Genomic DNA, 18,999 nt, shown 5'->3' on the forward strand with positions numbered 1-18,999 from the left:
GGAGGAAAATGTAATTAGAATAAAATGGAAAGATATTAGTAAGGAATAGAGGAGACAACCAGATTTCTGACTTGGGCGAATGGGTGGATGGTGAACAGTGGGATCTTTCATTCAATTTGGAAAAAGAGGGCACGACACAGGTGTAGGTAGGGTAAAAATGAGTTTAGGTTTGGTCATATTAAGCTTGAAGTACCGAGAAGACATTCATACGGAATTAAAATTATAGAGATACTGATCTATAACCCTGGAGAAAAAAATGTGGGTTACAGAAAGAAATGTGACTATTCTCTGCCTATATATGGTAATTTAAGTCCTGAGAAAAGACGAGATTGCCCAGGTATATGTAAAGAGTAAATGGCAGCCCCGGTGGCGCAGCGGTTTAGCACCACTTGCAGCCCAGGGTGTGATCCTGGGGACCCTGGATCGAGTCCCACATTGGGCTTTCTGCAGGGAGCCTGCTTCTCCCCCTGCCTGTGTCTCTGCCTCTCTCTCTCTCTGAATAAATAAATCTTTAATAATAATAATAAAGAGTAAAAACAGAAGCTGGATATAGAGAAATATATAAAACTGAATTTCTCAGAATGATCTGTGACCCATCTGTATTAAATATATCTCCTGAAGGGTTTGATAAAAATGTAGAATTCTTGGCCCTACCACCATTTTGTGGCCTGGGAATATGTATTTTAAGTAAGCACTCCAGACTACTTTTGTGCAAAGTAAAGTTTGAGAACTGCTGATCTAGAAAATGAGTGGAGGAAGAAGAGCCAGGGAAAAGGTGGGGAAAAAGGTTAAGAAGGAACTGTGTTCTGCTCACCCCAATAAGAAGTGAGAATTTCATGTCACAGCCAATGGAAAAGTATGTATCTATCAAAGCGCAGTGGGCTGCTGAAAAATAAGCAGTCAATAAATATTTGTTCAATAAATAGTTGTTCAATAAATATTTGTTCAGGGACGCCTGGGTGGCTCAGCAGTTAGTTGAGCGTCTGCCTTTGGCTCAGGTCGTGATCCTGGAGTCCCAGGATCAAGTCCCACATCGGGCTCCCTGCATGGAGCCGCTTCTCCCTCAGCCTGTGTCTGTGCCTCTCTCTCTCCCTCTGCCTGTGTCTGTGCCTCTCTCTCTATGTGTGTCTCCCATGAATAAATACATAAAATCTTAAAAAAATAAAAAATAAATATTTGTTCAATAATAAATAACTGGGAAAAGTACAGTTATAATTTACCTCTGTATATTTATAAGCACCTATTAACTACTAGAAGTTTAAACAAAGTTAACACCTGGGTAATTACTAAGAAAAAAAATAACAGTGGGAAGTCTTAAAAAAATGAATGAGAATCACTTTGATGCCAACATGTGGGACAAATTGCAAAGGCTTAGCAGGTGCCTAGGAAGTTAGTGAATAAACCACCATTACCTCTCAGGTCCAAGTAAATCTCTGAAATGTATAAACATGGAAACAACAGTCTGTGACAAAAAGATGGGCTCAGTTTTGAAAAGTACCAGAACAGGGCAGCCCGGGTGGCTCAGCGGTTAGGTGCCGCCTTCAGCCGAGGGTGTGACCCCAGGTCCTGGTATCGAGTCCCACGTCGGGCTCCCTGCATGGAGCATGCTTCTCCCTCTGCCTGTGTCTCAGCCTCTCTCTGGGTCTCTCATAAATAAATTAATAAAATCTTGGAAGAAAAAAAAAAAAAGAGAAGCACCAGAATAAACTTGTCAGCTTCATAGTGTCATCTGGATGCCCTCTCCCAGATTAATTACTTAATGTCAGATCCAAATTAAACCACTCCTTTACTTATAAGGTATTGAAGACCAAGAGATAAAGATTTAGCCTGTTTGTCCAACTACATCTGATAGCTCTTGCTCAAGTCACATTTGCTGAAATAATTGCCTATCAAACACTTCTTCTGCCAAGGTTGCTAGGGTTTAGGGCATCAGTTTTGTTAGAGATTTCATTTGTTCTAAGCAGTTAAAAGGATCTGTACTCTAAACACATCTGCTTGACAGAAGGCAAAATGATTAAATAACCCCAAATTAATTCACACCTATTTTTGACCCTCCCTCTCCCAAACCACTCTCAATTTAAAGTCACTAATTCTGCCGAGGTAAAGCAAACTAGACAAGACTTTTACTTCATCATTCATGTTTTTCCTTTTCCTTTCTTTTTATTCCTTCATTTCTAGGTATTATGAAAGGGGGGGAGCACTTCGAACTTACTGAGTACAAAGTGCTCACCTGCAAGCTCCTGCAGATTTTTACTTACTGCGATGCTATTTATTAGTTGTGTGACTTTGAGTAACTTTCTCTGAGTTATACTATATATCCCTTAAGAATTTTTTCCCAATCTAAAGTTCTATGGTTTTAAGATTAGAGAAGAGGGAAACAGTAGCCAAGAAAAGAAATATTAGGATGTTTTAAGAGTTGATAATGATTATACTCTTTATTTACTTAAAGTTTTAGACCTCCACTTATGAAGAGAGACTATCCAAAGGCACTATTTTTTACTCAATTCAAGTACCACTTCTTGAATTCAATAAATCTAAGACAAACTGATAACATTTCAGGAATTCATCTGTTAGCTGGTAATTTAGCACATGAAACACTGTTTTTTTTTTTCCCACAGAAATGATGTAATACATAATGGTTAGGCTCTTAGGCTAATTCACAAAAGTTCATTTAACCTTCTTCTATTCAAGTGACTTTCCAGATGGTTTTGATAAAAATAGAAAATAAATGTTGCCATACTAGTAATGAAGAAAAAAATAGAAAAAAGGAAACGAAAAAAAACCCCACAAAATTTATCTTAAAGCCTATTCTTCACAATGAAATCAATCAAATGATCCACTGACCTGGTTACGTATAGATCCTCCTAATATCCATATTATAATAGCTCATTAGTTCAGTCCACGGACCCCAGGGATCCTTGTTTCAAGAAAGCAAGGTATTCAGGTACAGGGGACAGTAGGGAATCAGAGGTATGCCAAAGCCCGAAGTTGGGAGTGAAGCATAAAGTTGAAGAGAAGAGGAGCACCTTTTTTTTTTTTAATTTTTATTTATTTATGATAGTCACAGAGAGAGAGAGAGAGAGAGAGAGAGAGAGAAAGAGAGAGAGGCAGAGACACAGGTAGAGGGAGAAGCAGGCTCCATGCACCGGGAGCCTGACGTGGGATTCGATCCCAGGTCTCCAGGATCACGCCCTGGGCCAAAGGCAGGCGCTAAACCGCTGCACCACCCAGGGATCCCGAGGAGCACTTTTCTTAGCTGTTCCCTGACTGCAATGGGAAAGGAACTTAGAGACCAGAGCATTCTCTCACATCCCAGCTCTAGGACTCCTTGCACGATGCTCTGGGGAGATCAGTGGCAGTAAACACAGAACCTAAAAACATGTAAGAGATGCTTCCCAGCTCAGGCAGGGGTTGTGGAAAGGAGCAAATTCCCTGAGCTGCCATGCTAAGTGCTCCTGCCAGAAGCAACCAGGGCTGTGACAGTGAGGAGGCCGCTGCAGGAATAGCTGCTTCCTTGCTCTGATGAGGCCCCATTTCAACCTCCTCACAGATCTAGGTCTTCCAATACATTTGCATGTTCGCAAGTCTGCAGTCCGTAACTTGTGGGTGCCTATCTTTATCATTTGCTAAGGCTTGAAATAGAAATACCAAACAAATGTTCTCCTCTCCTGGGAAGAACTGCTCAATGTACTTAAAACTTTAACTATAGTGATATTAAATATCCCTATGTAGGTCTATACTTGGGGCAATTCAGATTTTTGACTCATAAGTACTTGTGCAGGTTCACTATGGAAAACAATTATCTATGTAATGTAATTTGGACAGGTTCAGATATCAGTCAATGGGTTTCAAAAGGCATTTGCCACTCTAATATTCTATGATTGCTCTATCAGTGTGCCCTTAGCCCTCTCCCTGATATTAGACCACTTTAAAACAAAAATCACACTTCTGCTCTCAGGTACTACAACCAAAAACCAGAAGCGAGCAATTTGGTATGTCAGGTATATATGTATGTATATAATACTGTGTGTGTATATATATATATAATACACACATATATATAATACACACATATATAACATATTTAGTGTTTTGTTTCTGAACCTATGAATAGATCTGTAGTATATCCAAGTCCATATGCTAAAGGGATCTTTCAATTCTTTAACAAACATTTACGAATATGAGCATTAATCACAAACTAAACTGAGGTTTGGGTTCTGCCTACGTTCAAGTTATTGCCAAGACAATGTATGTGCAGCCACCTGCGTGGCACTCAGAAGCTGATCACCTAACTCAACTCTCTTAATTTGTGTTATTTTTCCCCTCAGATTAAATTTAACTTTCCTTCTCTAGCCTCTTGTTGTTGTTGTTGAGGTTTAATTTTATTTTTATTTACTTATTTGAGAGACAGTGAGCACTCGAGCGTGCATGAGCTGGGGGGCGGGCAGAGGGACAAACAGACTCTGCTGAGCTCAGAGATCATGACCTACGCTGAAACCAAGAGTCAGTTGCTCAACCAACTGAGCCACCCTGGCAGCCCCCAAGCCTCTTCTTGTTACGCTGCAGACATCAACTTTATTTCTTCTGATATAAAATTTTGCGGTTATCAACTGAATATTGTAAATGCTATACAGTAAAGTATTGGGAAATTCACTGAAAAAGAGAATTGTTGAAAGCTTGTAGTAAAGGAACCTTGCTTTCCTAACTTTAAGGCTACTTACTGCAGGGGTGACTGGGCAGGCAGATTTCCAAAAGAGTCTCCAGATTTCTCCCTTTCTCTGGCGAATCCCCAGTATCCCCTACCTTTCTCTACTAAAACATAAGTATCCAACGTGCAAAGAGAAACAATTCTTTTTTTTTTTTTTTAAAGAAACCAAACCAGGCTCTACTTTCCCCGCTGCAATATTCAGCAAATAATACGTTTCTACTCGCTTTCACTTTTCAGATGGGCTACTTCCTCGGCTGAGCGGCAGGACACCAAAATGGGAAGGAGAAGTCAATGTCATAGCGTATAAATAGCTGTGGCCAAAAACAATATTGCAGAAGAGCCAATAGGAGAAGGGCTCCCCAAATTGCAGCAAGGGTGACTTAATTCCACGCATCCCTTCACGAGGGCCTCAGGGACAACTATCATCAGGAAACAAAAGACAAGAGGGTGGGGGAGCCAGGACTCCCTAACGATTTCCAATTTGCTGTTAAAGAAGTGAACCTGCAGTGTTTTCTAGGTTTTTCTGAAGACGCGCACCTATCTGTTAAATCTCAGATGGTAAGGCCACGAAAGAGGCATGTCTTCCAACGCAAGTTAGGCACAGAGAAAAAGCCACCCCGTGGGGAGTCAGTCCCCCACTCACCAATACTCGACACCGACTTTTAAACGGTTTTTTGGCTCATTCACTATACTTGGGGTGGAACCTGTCATCAGGAGGCAGAGCTACACGCGAACCTCAGTCCGTGCAAAAGCCGACCTTGCCCTGGGCTCCGGCGCTCGCCCGCTACGCGCCCTAAGGAGCACGCCCTCGGAGCCGGGGGAGCCCCCCGACCCCCCCCCGAGGGGGGACACACGAGTCACTCGCTCCAGCGCCTGAAGGTCCGCTGGACTTTCCAGGCTTTGCTCTCAGGCGCTGCGCGTCCTTCGGGTCCCGGGATTCCGTGGCGGAGCGCACGCGCGCGCTGTGCAGGCAGCAGCAGCGCTCCAAAACAAACAAACAAAAATGAAATAAATAAAAACAAATTAAAAAAGGTGGGCAGTCATAAAGTTAATGTAAGGAAAGCCTGCTGTCCTCGGGGCGGTCCGTCCGTCCGGGCACACGCGCCTCCAGGGAAGCGCACGTCCCCCCGGGGCCAGGTGCGGAGACCGCGCCGAGGGCGCGGGGCGCTCCCCGCAGAGCCCGGGCGGCCGGGGTCACGGCGGTGCCCGCACGGGCTGCGGCACGTGGGGGAGGCGGCGGGGGCCCGGGGGGCCCAGGCGGTCACGGAGCCGGGCCCGCCACCTGCTGCCCCTGTCCGGGGAGGGCCGGGGCCGCGACCCACAGCGGCCGGGATAACCCACGAGCGCTCCCCAAAGCCCGGACACAGCCTGTCCCCGCGCCGCCCCGCCGCCGGAGGGCTGGGGACCGCGGCTGGCCTGGGCGGGGCCGCGCGGAGCCCGACCTGGGCATCCCCCCCTCCCGGGGGCGCGGGCGGGCGGAGGGGGCACGCCCTGGGCGCTACCTGCTGCTGGATCTTCCCGTCCTCCGTGACGACCCAGTGCGTCGTGGCCAAGGCGCCCCGCGCCGCCACGCTCAGCAGGGCGGAAAGGCTGAGGAGCCAGCCTGGGCCGGAGCCCGGAGGCAGCGCGCACCGGCCGCGGAGCCCTCCTGCAGCCGCCATCTTGCGCCCCCGGTCCGGCGGCTGACCCCGGAAGCGGAAGCGGGCCCCCGCCGCCCGCCATGTTGGGGAGGTCGGCGCTGGAGGAGGAGGAGGAGCCGGGGCGGCCGCTGGCTTCAGGTCGGAGACTGCTCTTCTGTGGCTGTTTCCTGCGCGCGGTGCGGCCCCACGGCGTGGGAGCCCGAGGGGGCTGGGGCTGGGGCTGGGGGGGGAGCCCCCGCCGGAAGGAGCGCTTCTGTGTGCGGGGCCAGGCGGGCCTGTATGCGCGCTTAATAAAACCGAGGCTCCCCTTTTATCTCACTGCTATTTCCGGCGCTGTCCTGCAGCCGAGAAGGAAGCGCTCGGGGAAGGGCTGGGCGCCGACCCTGGCCGTGGAGCGGGCGTCCCTCCGGGGGGGGCGGGGTCCGGGGGGGCGCGGGGGGCGGGGTCTCGGGGCGATCGCGGCGGGCGGGGCCCTGGGGCGCAGTGGGCGGGGTCTCGAGGGGGCGCGGTGGGCGGGGTCTCGAGGCGCTGGGGGCGGGGTCTCGGGGGGTGCGGTGGGCGAGGTCCCGGGGGCGCTGGGGGAACCACAGCGAGGTGAGGCGTCCGCGGTGACCTGTCGCGTGCAGGGCAGCCGTCGTGCCGCCCGAGAGCCACACACGTCCCTGGGCTGCCCTCCTCCCCAGTGTCGGCGTCCCGCGCAGGCCCGGGGTCAGCCCTACGGCCCGGGGGTCGCGGGGCCGGGCGAGGTCGGCGGAGCCGCGGCCTTGGCACCGCCGGGCGGACTTAGGAATGCACATTCTGGGACATGTGCATGTGCAGAGGCGACCCCGGGGTCCTGGGATGCGCCCCCGCCGCGGGCCCCGCGGGGAGCCCGCTTCCCCTCCGCCTGAGCCTCTGTGTCTTAGAAGTCAATAAAATCGTTAAAAGAAAAGAAAAGACCGACAGAAGCGCGCACCTGGGTTCCCCTCCCGCTCCCGGCGGAGTGCCTTCCGGGGCTGCACTTCCTAGGGCTCCCCGCCTCCGGGTGTGCGGGCCCCGCCGCTGTCCGCGCCCCGAGGCGCCCGCCCGCGCCCCAGCCTCGCCGCCTCGCGCGGAAGCAGGGGCCGCAGCGCTGCTCTTCGGGTTTGGTCTTTTATTTGAAAGTAGCTTCTCTTAGAGGATGGAAGCCACGGACATTCCTGTCTTGCCCGCTCTTGGCGTCTAGAGCCCTGCTAGGTGGCGGGTGGGGAAGTGCAACCTCCGGGCAGCGTGCAGTCCGGGGGCGGGGGAGCCTGGGGGGACACTGGGGAGCCCTGGGTGGGACCTGAGGGGCCTTGGGGGGACACTGGGTGGGACCTGTGGGGACACTGGGTGGGACCTGGGGGACCTGGGGGGCCTTGGAGGCCCTGGGGTGGGACCTGGAGAGACCCTGGGGGGACACTGGGTGGGCCCTGGGGGCACACTGGGTGGGACCTGGGTGGAACCTGGGGGCAGTGGGGGGACACTGGGTGGGACCTGGGGGACACTGGGTGGGCCCTAGGGGGCCCCGGGGGACACTGGGTGAGACCTGGGGGGGCCCTGGGGGGACCTGGGGAGACCCTGGGGGGATACTAGGGGCCCTGGGGGGGCCCTGGGGTGACCTGGAGAACCTGGGGGTACACTGGGGGGAACTGGGGGGATCTGGGGGGACACTGGGCGGCCGAAATACCGGTGATGGGTGTGGAAGGGTGCAGGCGCAGCAGAGAGCAGCCGCCTGGGGAGGGCTTGGAGTAGGGGGGCCGGGGGTGGGGCGGGGGGCCCTGCAGGCGACAGGTGAGCCGTACAGGTGAAAGGGGGACCAGCGCCAAGGGTTCCTTGTACGGGGTACCTGAGCGTCTAGGCACGGGCAGTAGGAAGCGACCCCGAATTCTCGAACACAGACGTGGGGAGTCAGTGTCCCCGCTCTCAGCGCCTTACCTGCAGGCCTAGATGTCAGCCCCCTTACCTGTGTCTGAGGCTGCAGAGTCCAGGCACCGTCGTCCGCTACGTGTGTTCAGTGATTTCCCCCGCAGTGGCGCCGCCGACCGGGAACTGGGCCGAGACCCTGTAGCTAATGCAGGGCTGACCTCCGGCCCAGCTGACCCCGGAGCCTGAGCATGGCTGGAGGGGGTGAGGAATCCGAGAAGCCCCGACATCACAAACGTGCGCCCTCGGCAGTTTCTCGGACACGCAGGGGCGTAAGGCTGGGATCACGGCCGGCGGGATCACGGCCGGCGGGATCACGGCCGCCGTAGATTTCACGGCCACGCGCGCCTGCTTTCCCTGCCTGGCGCCCCGCCGCGGGGAGGCTGCACTAGTGTCCTGCTGTGGACCAGACCAGCGGTCTCCTGCGGACTCCGAGTCCCCCAGGGATCATGTAAGGCTGGGCGCCTCCTTCAGGCTCTCTACGTCAGCCCTTTGCCGGTGTGCCCGGTGCGCCCGGTCTGCCCAGTTCCCTTGCTTGCTGCTGACTCCAGGGCCGCCCACCATTCCTTGCTACCGTGGCCTTCTCGTCGTGGCAGTTATTCCCTCAAGGGAAGCGCGAAAATCTCCACTGCAACTCTCTGTCTTCCTCCATTTCTGATCTCTGGGCTCTGATTGATTGATTTATCGATTTTATTTATTTAAAGATTTTGTTTATTCAGAGAGACACACAGGCAGAGACACAGGCAGAGGGAGAAGCAGGCTCCATGCAGGGAGCCGGATGCGGGACTGGATCCTGGTCTCCAGGATCATGCCCTGGGCCACAGGCAGATGCTCCACCACTGAGCCACCTGGGCATCCCTCTAGGCTCAGATTTAAAGGGCTCATGTGATTAGATAAGATCTGTCTGAATAATCTCGCTTTTGATTAACCCCAAATCAACTAATTTGTTAACCTTCATGATGTCTGCAAAAATCCCTTCTTGCTGTGTATCATGATGTATCACAGGCATGATGTCATGTTCACATGTTCTGGCCACATTCAAGGGAGGAGATTTTAGGAGGACAAGGATCACTGGTGGTCACCCTAGAATTCTGACTGCCCCAGGTCCTGGCTGCCAAATTCTGCCCCACTAGTCTTACTGAACTGTTTTAGGCATTGCACACTACCTCATAGCAGTACTTCTGCTCATCCTGTTCCCGGCCTGAAATCCTTTCCTTGCTTTCCCTTTCCAGATCTATTATAAGGTACTTCTGGCAGGTATAAGGTGATCTTTCATCGTGGTTCTGATGTACATTTCCCTGATGATTAGTGATGGTGAGCATCTTTTTGTGTGTCTGTTGGTGAACTGCATGTCTTTTTTTTTTTTTAATATTATTCGGGTCCTCTCTCTGCCCACTTAAAAAAATATATTTATTTTTGTGCACATGTGGTGGAGGGAGAGGGGAAGCTGACTCCCTACTGTGTGGAGCCCAGTGTGGGTCTCCATCCCACAACTCCGAGATTCTGACCTAAGCTGAAACCAAGAGCGCTCAACTGACTGAGCCACCCAGGTGTCCCCCTCTACCCATTTTTAAATCAGATTATTTGTTTCTTGTGATTTTTTTTGGTGTTGAGTTGTGTGAGTTATTTATATATTTTGGGTATTAATGCCTCAGATACATCATTTGCAAATATCTTCTCTCGTTCAGTAGGCAGCCTTATCATTTTGTTGGTGGTCTCCTTTGCTGTGCAAAAGTGTTTTTTGTTTTGTTTTGTTTTTTTAATTTCGGTATAGTCCCAATACTTTATTTTGGTTTGGTTTTGTTTCTCTTACCTTAGGAGACATACCTAGAAAGTGGTCTTGTTTCAGTCTTTTGCATGTAGCTATTTCCCCAACACCATTCATTGAAGAGACTGTCTTTTCCCCATTGTATATTCTTGCCTCCTCTATTGTAGAGGAGATAAGAATACCGATAAAATGGGTTTATTTATGGGCTTTCTGTTCTGTTCCACTGACCTATGTGTCTGTTTTTGTGCCAGTACCATACTGTTTTTAATTATTACAGCTTTGTAGTATGTCTTGAAATTTGGGATGGTGTTACCTCCAACTTTGTTCTTTCTTAAGATTGCTTTGGCTATTTGGGGTCTCTTATGGTTCTGTACAAATTTTAGTATTACTTTAGCTCTGTGAAAAAGATTGTTGGTGTTTTGATAGGGATTGCATTGAAACTGTAGATTGCTTTGGATTGTATAGACATTTTAACACTTCTTCCAGTCCATGAGTGTGGAATATCTTTCTATTTGTTTATGTTACCTTAAATTTCTTTCATAAGTGCTTTATCGTTTTCAGAGAACAGGTCTTCTACCTCCTTGGTTAGGTTTATTCCTACGTATTTTATTCTTTTTTGGAGTAATTGTAAGTGGAATTTTCTTCTTAATTTCTTTTCCTGCTACTTCAGAATTAGCATATAGAAACACAATTGACTTCTATGTATCCTCACTTTACTGAAATCATTTTTTACTTATAATAGTTTTTTGGTGGAGTCTTTAGAGTTTTCTATGGATAGCATCATGTTATCTGCAAATAGTTAGAGTTTAACTTGTTCCTTACCAATTTGGATGCCATTTATTTCTTTTTCTTGTCTGATTGCTGTGACTAGGACTTCCAGTACTATGTTGAATAAAAGTGGTAAGAGTGGACGAGCTTGTCTTGTTCCTGATCTTAACAGGATATGCTCTTAGTTTTTCACCATCGAGTATGATGTTAGCTGTGGGTTTTTCATAATATGGCCTTTATTGTGTTGAGGTATGTTCCCTGTAAACCCAGTTTGGTGAGAGTTTTTATTATGAACAGAAGTTAAATTTTGCCAAATGCTTTTTTCTGTATTTTTTGAGTTGATCATTGATTTTTATCCTTTGTTTTGTCAATGTGGTGTATCATATTGATTGATTTGCAAATATTGAACCATCCTTGCATCCTTGGAATAAATCCCACTTGATTGTGGTGACTGATCCTTTTAATATATTGTTGAATGCAGCTTGCTAATATTATGTTGAGGATTTTTATGTCCATGTTCATCAGAGATCTTGGCCTGTATATTTGTTTGTTTTGGTAGTACTTTGTAAACTCCTAATTCTTTTTTCAGTTATATATTGTTAGCATCTGATGTCAGGAAGCATTTCCTATATAAATATACTTGTATTTTCCAGAAAGCTTGGTTAGTTTGACTTTTACTATCTCTATAAAGTATAGAATTTTTGAAGCTAAGGATTAGACAATGGTAAAATGAACTTTCTGGATTATTTCCTCCTTTGGGCCATTTTATCTGAAAGTTGCAGAAAATCTCCGTAAGATTTTATTCCTTAGAGAAAATACAAGATATAAATATACCTGAGAGAGTTAACATTCTGTTTTAAAATCTGTTTACTGAGGGACACCTGGGTGGCTCAGCGGTTGAGTGTCTGCCTTTGGCTCAGGGCATGGTCCCAGGGTTCTGGGATTGAGTCCTGCATGGAGCCTGCTTCTCCCTCTGCCTGTGTCTCTGCCTCTCCCTCTGTGTCTCTCATGAATAAATAAATAAAATCTTAAAAAAAAATCTGTTTACTGAATATCTTTTGCTTCTTGGTAAACCAACTTAAATTTTAGTGACTTAAATGTTTAATTTTAAAACACAATTTAGTTATGGCTGCAAGGGCTATAGAGATGTATCTCCCCAACAGCTATATGCAAAGTGAACAGGATTTTCAAAAGGGGAGGCTGTGGATACCTAAATATAGTAATTTCATTTAGAAATAGTTTGCCAAATAGATCAAGCAGTCTGCAGCATGAGGACTAGATGGATGAGGCCAAATGTCCAGTCAGCCCAGGGTTCTAGTTCACAGTGACACCAGGGCTGCTCTGATGGTCAGCTTCAAATGAATTTTCCTGATACAGATTTATCATACATTAATTTATTAAAAGCCTTGCAGCTGTTAATATATTTGGGGAGGACAGTTTCTATGGGGTAATTGTATTGTGACTATCCATTCTGTAAGTAGCTGATGGTCATCCCTGCCCCCACCCCTGGATTTTATTTCCACATACTCTCAAGTTTCAATATCCTCACTTGATGACAAATCCAAGTTCATTCTATTCAAACCTTTTGTAAGTTTGTGCTTTTTTGACCTCATCACCTTATTAGCAAGCTAAATTTTAGTTTTTCCTCATAGCAATACCATCCCCTCCCCTTTTTAATTTGATCTTCTCTGTTCCTTTTCTACTTATTTCTTGAGAAATACCAAGTGGAGCTGTATGTAATATTCTATCAAGGCCTTGTCTCAGATCTTGTTTGTAATATCAAGTCTTTATGACTAGAATTTTACTGGATTTTCTTATTTGTGATTGTATTAATTAGTTTTAGAGAGTAAATGTACAACTTCTAGGAATCTACGATTTCTTAGATTTTTGATAAATTAGATTTCATTAGTCTAAGTTTTAGTTTCTATCACAGTTGTTAGAATTCAATCTCATTTGCTGTTTTCCACTCACACAGAACTGCTTTGAGTTCTTCCTAAGGGTCCTAACATGGGGAGATCATGTTGCCTGGAACACACAAGTGGAGGGTCCCGTACCCAACTTGGAGGAAAGGCTAGCTTTCTGGGGACAGTGAAATCTAGTCTGATCTGAAAGATGAATCTGTTAGCTGGATGAATGGGGGTGGAGATTGGGGAGGGTGGTAACTGATTTTCCAGACAGAGGGAACATGCTTCAGGACCAGAGAGCACAGTGCCCTCTGAGTTATTGAAAGTAGTTCCTTATCATAGATGAGGAATTTAGGAGCCCAGCGATTGAAACTAGGAATCTAAAAGCTTTAGGATAGCCCCTGGCCCTCATTTTTATTGTTTTATTTTAGTGCAGCCTGGTGCTCTTAAAGCCAAGTGTTCTGCAGGTTTTGTTGCTTCCATCTCAAATGCTTTTCCCTGACATCTTCACTAGGCTGGCTCCAGATCATCATCCAGGTCTCAGCTCAAAATACTTCTTTTGGGACGTTTCTGGCTTTTTTCTATGCTAAGTCACATTAGAATGCTTGTTTTCAAACTATTCCTCTCTGAAATCGGCTTATTTATCAGGCCCTGCACAATATGATGTGAGCTCCCAGGAGTTTGCCTCTGTTGTTCACCACTAAATTCCCAGAGTCTAAAAACACTGCTTTTAAGTTTTTATTGAAAGCTTACTATGTAGCAGGCGCTGTTTTAGGTAGCTCTGATTATCAGTGAGTAAATACAGAAATCCTTACCTCTGTGGCGTTTGAGCCCCATTACATTCCATCAGGGAGAGACTGAATGAACATTACAAGCAAACTGTACAGTGTTAGAGGTTCGCAAAGGCTTTAGAGGCCACGTGGTAGGGTAAGTGGGATTTGGAGTTTTGGCAGGACAGAAAGGGGTATTGCAGTATTTAAGATTCCTTGAGAAGTTGATCTTTGAGCATCTGAAGGAGAGAGACAAGTAGGTCTAAGAGAGTGGCTAGAGGGAACAGCTGGTGCAAAATCCCTGAGGCAGGAGTGTCTTTGCCTAGCCTCTAGGAAGTTAACTGACTGGGGTAGTAGGATGGGGAGGAAGGATGGCAGCTGAGGGCAGGGATGAAAGGCCATGGCAGTGTTTTTGATTTATATTCGGAAATGAGCCACTGAACAGCTTTAATAGGAGTGGATCTCTGCTGTCATGTTTAGAACAGGCTGTAAAAGAGTCAAGTGTAACAGCAGGGTTATCAATTAGAAGGCCGTTATGAAACTCCAGGCAAGAAATGACGGACACAGAGATTTGGCCGTCTCGGCATACATGTGCCAGTAAAGCTGTCGGCTTTACTGGATGTAATCACCAGGGGAATTGTTATCTTTTCTGATCCATTTAAATTTTGGCATTAGGACACTCCTACCCATTCTTGGTGCCTTCAGGAAGACTTTTAGTAAAGACTGGTAGTTAAATTAAGAAGTTCCGACTTGCTTTATGTTATTAACTTGAAGATGGAAGTTACTTATTTCATAATGATTTGGCAAATATGTATCTGACGTTTTGCTTCAATAAAAATAGCCAAATCCTTTTTTTTTTCTTCAGAAAAGTGTATCGGCTTTTAAAAATACATCTCCAAAAAGAATTAAAGATAATTTGCAAGACCGAGCTCCTTGAAGGCAGAGCCATAACTTGTCCATCTTTTATTTTCATGGTCTGATACACTGCTTGGCACAGGAGAAGCGATCGATGTTTAATGGAGACCCAGGAATCTTATCATAATCATAACACATCAAGACACCAAACAAAATTACAAAAGGAAATTTATTTCAAAAGCATAAGGGAACATTTACATTTGAACAAGGTGATAACAGGTGTCTTGCAAAAGAAAAAAATTCATGGCATGAAGTTTTTCTTTCAAATTTTTGAAGCAAAAATAACCTAAGTTGTTGTGCACTATTGCCTTAGGAAAGGTAAAGGGAACAATGAGGTGGTAAAGAAAGGAACACAGTCAACTCAGTATCAAACTTGAGAAAGTAAAGTCACTTCTGCTCACCTCTGAGTTTACAAATATGCTTTAAAAAAGAAAAAGAGGAAAAGTTACATTTAATGTTCAAATTTATATAACTGTAGTCCCAATACAGTTTCTGTACTTGAAATGGCTTTAGGCCACGGCTGATGCCTCTGAGGTCCAGACTATCTGGTCACAGTTTTCAAATGGCAATTCCATGTTCCTATGTCTGCTCAGATTCCAAGGGAGCTTAGGTTCAGCTCATACTCTTTTGGAATGTTTTAGAGATTATTGCCACCACTCCATAGTCAAGCTGACCAACTTCTTTTGCTCACTTGTATCATTCTAGTCTTTAAAAATATTTTCCCCATAAACATGTGCAGTAATTCTAACAAAGGGGTGTTACTTTTTTCCCCAATGTAGAGGTAACAGTAATGAGACACCTGCATTAGAATCACAAACTATTCCTCAAAAAATATGTCAAACTACTAGAAAATGTCATTCAGGCAATGAATTTGAATAGCAAACTTGGGGAGGGAAGATTAACTGTGGAACAAAAATATATGAAACATTCGAATGCAGAGCAAAGGGCCTAGGCTACTAAAAAATGCCCATGACATTAAACACTCCACAAACCCCCCGTCTGTTGTTTTAACCTAAAGGTTCTATTAGCTAACTTATACAATAATTTTGATTAATAACCTGAGAAGTTAAAATCTTGAAAGTGGCAAAAGCAAACCGAGAGAGCATCCCTTGCTTATTGGTACACCATGTTTTCAAGTCACTTTTCCTGGGTTGCCCTGGTTATTAAATCCCCAAATTCTAAATTATTCTATCTCATCCTGTAGAAACCTATATGTACATCAGATTCAATATTTTGGCTGTATTTCTCCAGCAGGGATCTCCAAATTTATCTTTGAAAATGCAGCCTTTGTTTATTTTTAGTTTTAAATAACAATAATCATGTAAGTGCAACTGACTCAAAATCCCTCACTACTGGGAGGAAAACCTAGGCAACAAGTTAATAATGGATTCAGTCTCAAAAGGATCATCACCGTGTCAAAGACTACCCGTTCCAGGAATTTTAAAAAAATGATTTATGTTGTGTAGTCAAGTTTCACAGCACGCATGTATATATACACACACATATGCACATAGGCTTATGTACGTATGTATATTATACATACACATTTCTATTCAAATAGATCCCATAGTCAAAAGTTTGTATCACAACATATGGAGAAGAGTTAAGTAAGCAGTGCAAAGCAACCTACTTCCTCCTCAAAATGCAATGTCATTTCTACATTTTAAGAAAGCTGGTAGTATTTTGCTTTTATAACACTAGGTAGAAAATGCCTAGCAGCTTTATTATAATTAACAATGAAAATAAAATGTTAATGATTGACCATGACTCTTCTCCATATATTGGGGGGGGAGGGTAGAGGAAATCAGTAACTTTTCAACTGATCATCTTTACCAGTTATCAGAAATAGACTGAATTTCATTACATTTTAGTCTTGAATAGCTTTCAGTAACAAATTACCAAGATGTTTGAAAGTAAAAGATTCACAATATGAAGTTTGAGTAATGATGATATTGCAAAAACAAGTCAAGATCGTGGACAAAGCATCCAAAAATATCACTGTGGTTTTTACCTTGGACACAACCATGGTCTGTTACAAAAGTAGATCATACATACAAAGGTATAAAGAACATTAAGTTTTTAGCTGAAGGCAGCAGTCCTTTTAAAGGGACATCCCCGGCAATCCAATGAGTAGTAGAATTTAAGTATATTAAGCTCATGACAATGCTGAAGAATGCGATGTCTTATTCAGTAGAGTCTTCCCCGACTACGATTTCCTCGTGCTCCCCAGCCTCGGCCACCTCTACTTCCCCTGAAGGCTCCTCTCTGCTCTACGAAAAAGCGAACAAGGGTTTAGGTCCTGCTCAGGACTTCATGGCACAGCAGAAACAAGAAACAGAGCTCGTAGCTTTGAGTGTAGAAGTCGGCTCTATAAAAGCGGTGCTGGTATTACGCCAGTCTACAAATTCAACCTGTACCTAAAACCAGGGCAATGTATATACTAAAGCACACACGGCAAGTTGTCAAAGATGTTCAGAGTTGGTACCCAATTAAATGTATCCCACTACCAAGATATCTCAAGATGACAATGTTATGACTACATTTCTTTGTTCTTTATTTTGATGCCTATCACTACTAAAGATAGTTAAATGATAACAAATTCTATATTTAATATGGAATTAGCAAAAAGGCCATTGGCCTTCAAAAGATCGTGCTACAAATGCAAAGTTTCTTAAATTATCAATGATCAGTTTTGAAAAATTAAGCTAGACTGAAGAACGTACTTTTCAAATGCAGTGAATAGGCAGTTTGTTATGGTCATAATATTTCAAGCACCTGGACTCACAAAAATGCAGATATAAATGCCAACAGCTTTTCTCACTGCTTTAATCAGCTGCTCAGAGTACAGCCAGAAAGGTGATTATGTATACAGTGTTTAGATCACAGATGTAAATTAAGTGTATCTTTTGCAGAAAAATTAAGTCACTTGTGTCACAGAGTAGAATGAGTCTTTGATTCATTCATTGGTTACTCTCTCTTACAGCTCCAGAGAAATATTCCTTAAAGGAGTCTTTCTTTTCTGGAAAAAAAAAACTGATTAAAATTATCAGCCAGGTTGGACTTTTTATCATACGTGACAAAGAGTCTCAAATTTCTAATTCCAGAGATCAAATCTCTTCATTGAACTTTCAAACTTCCTCATTGTAGTAATCCTGTTAGGAGCAATAAAAACCACCTGGGATTGCCAGTTTGGATCCATAATGTCGGATGCTTATAAAATTCCTATGAAGTCCATGTTGCAATCTTTCTTTTTGCCATTATGGCTAGAAATATAGTTACCTTATTTGGGTAATGTTTTAATCTTTTTTTTCTTTCTCCAGCAACCCTGAGTTAGAAAACTAACTAGACCTTTCCCCAACTTAGCCAATATTTATGTTTAACAGAATGGGATCTGACTCAAAGTCATCTTTCATGTCGTGGCACATTCTCCTAAGTTGATCACTTTGAAAGCCGTGTAAATGAAACCATCATATTTATTACTCCCTGAACATATTCAGAAAATCATAGGTGGTCTGAGGGTAAGATGCTCCCAGTAACTGATGCAGGAACTACATGAGGGAGTATGTAGGCAGTGAGACTTGCATTCTTTTTACTGTTTAAGACCTGGCCTCATCCATGCATATGTTGGCACATTTCCTCCCAACTGTACTCATTATAAAAACCTTCATTTCAGTTAATTTAACAAACCACTTAACAAATTAACATCTTTATAGATATCATTATTACCTAGAAGCTAACTGACTACTAAAATTGTTTTTCAATCAATACACAGAACTGAGCTACCCTCAATTGTTCAGCTATATCTAGTGAGTACGTTACCCACCTGTAAAAACATGTTGTTTGATATGGTTATCTTTTCTGTGCTATTTCTTTTGGATCTGAAAGGGATGCGGCCATTTCTACAGTTCAGGGAGTCACCAAATACTCTTTTTTTGAAGGGCTCCATCCTGAGGCACCATTCACTCTGCACTTTCAGGATCTTTGCAGTGGTTTCAAGCTTACATTACTAACTTGAAAAACCACTGCTTTCAGTTAAAATTATACTTTATTTTTACATTCTAAAAAGGTAAAAGATGAAGCACACAAGTCACAAAATATAGCATGTTTAGTACTTCTGGGTTACTGGACAGCTCTGTATGCAGGAGGGAAAACTAACCATGAGTAGGTGTTTGTAAATACTTTGATTGAAAATGCACCAGAAAGTTAACTGAGAGACCTTGATTAGTAAAGCGATAAATTTGGATAAGGAAAAAAAAAGTCTATATATGCCTGCCTGTACTCAAAGATCAAACACAAAATCTGGTTCCTCTTCCATGATGATTAAGTTCAGGCCTGTGACACTGGCACCATCTATTTCTTTCACTGTAATAGGACAGTATAGTAATACTACCTGGTTTTCTAATAACCAAAAAGAATCAAGTTCCTAACCCCTCAGCATACATGTCTTAAACAAAAACACAACAAAAAAACCATAAAGCCATCCAAGCAGTCTTTAGAAAAAACAAAACGTTAGCTTTGCTGACACAGAAAAGTGGAATTACATTGATCGTGCCAAATGTGGTTAAGAAAATCCAAGCATTAAATGACAGTAAGAACACAAAAC

General features: G+C 44.6%; 2 protein-coding genes across 4 annotated transcripts in view; both read right to left on the bottom strand.

The window, feature by feature from the left end:
• Positions 1 to 6,395, bottom strand: part of TTC17 (tetratricopeptide repeat domain 17) — a 116,924-nt gene extending 110,529 nt beyond the window's left edge. Inside the window, exon 1 of one of the 2 annotated variants that reach the window (XM_055301187.1) lies at positions 6,211 to 6,395. In XM_055301187.1, coding sequence (XP_055157162.1) covers positions 6,211 to 6,369 — 159 coding nt within the window. In that variant the 5' untranslated portion in view covers positions 6,370 to 6,395. The remainder of the gene's footprint in view (positions 1 to 6,210) is intronic. The other variant, XM_055301186.1, reaches the window with a different exon arrangement.
• Positions 6,396 to 14,547: 8,152 nt separating this feature from the next.
• API5 (apoptosis inhibitor 5) overlaps positions 14,548 to 18,999 on the bottom strand; it is a 29,374-nt gene continuing 24,922 nt past the window's right edge. The window contains exon 14 of one of the 2 annotated variants that reach the window (XM_055301189.1): positions 14,548 to 16,661. In XM_055301189.1, coding sequence (XP_055157164.1) covers positions 16,639 to 16,661 — 23 coding nt within the window. In that variant the 3' untranslated portion in view covers positions 14,548 to 16,638. Of the gene's footprint in view, positions 16,667 to 18,999 lie in introns of both variants that reach the window. The other variant, XM_055301188.1, reaches the window with a different exon arrangement.

This window comes from Nyctereutes procyonoides, unplaced genomic scaffold, assembly GCF_905146905.1.
Source record: "Nyctereutes procyonoides isolate TBG_1078 unplaced genomic scaffold, NYPRO_anot_genome, whole genome shotgun sequence".
Lineage (NCBI taxonomy): Eukaryota > Metazoa > Chordata > Mammalia > Carnivora > Canidae > Nyctereutes > Nyctereutes procyonoides.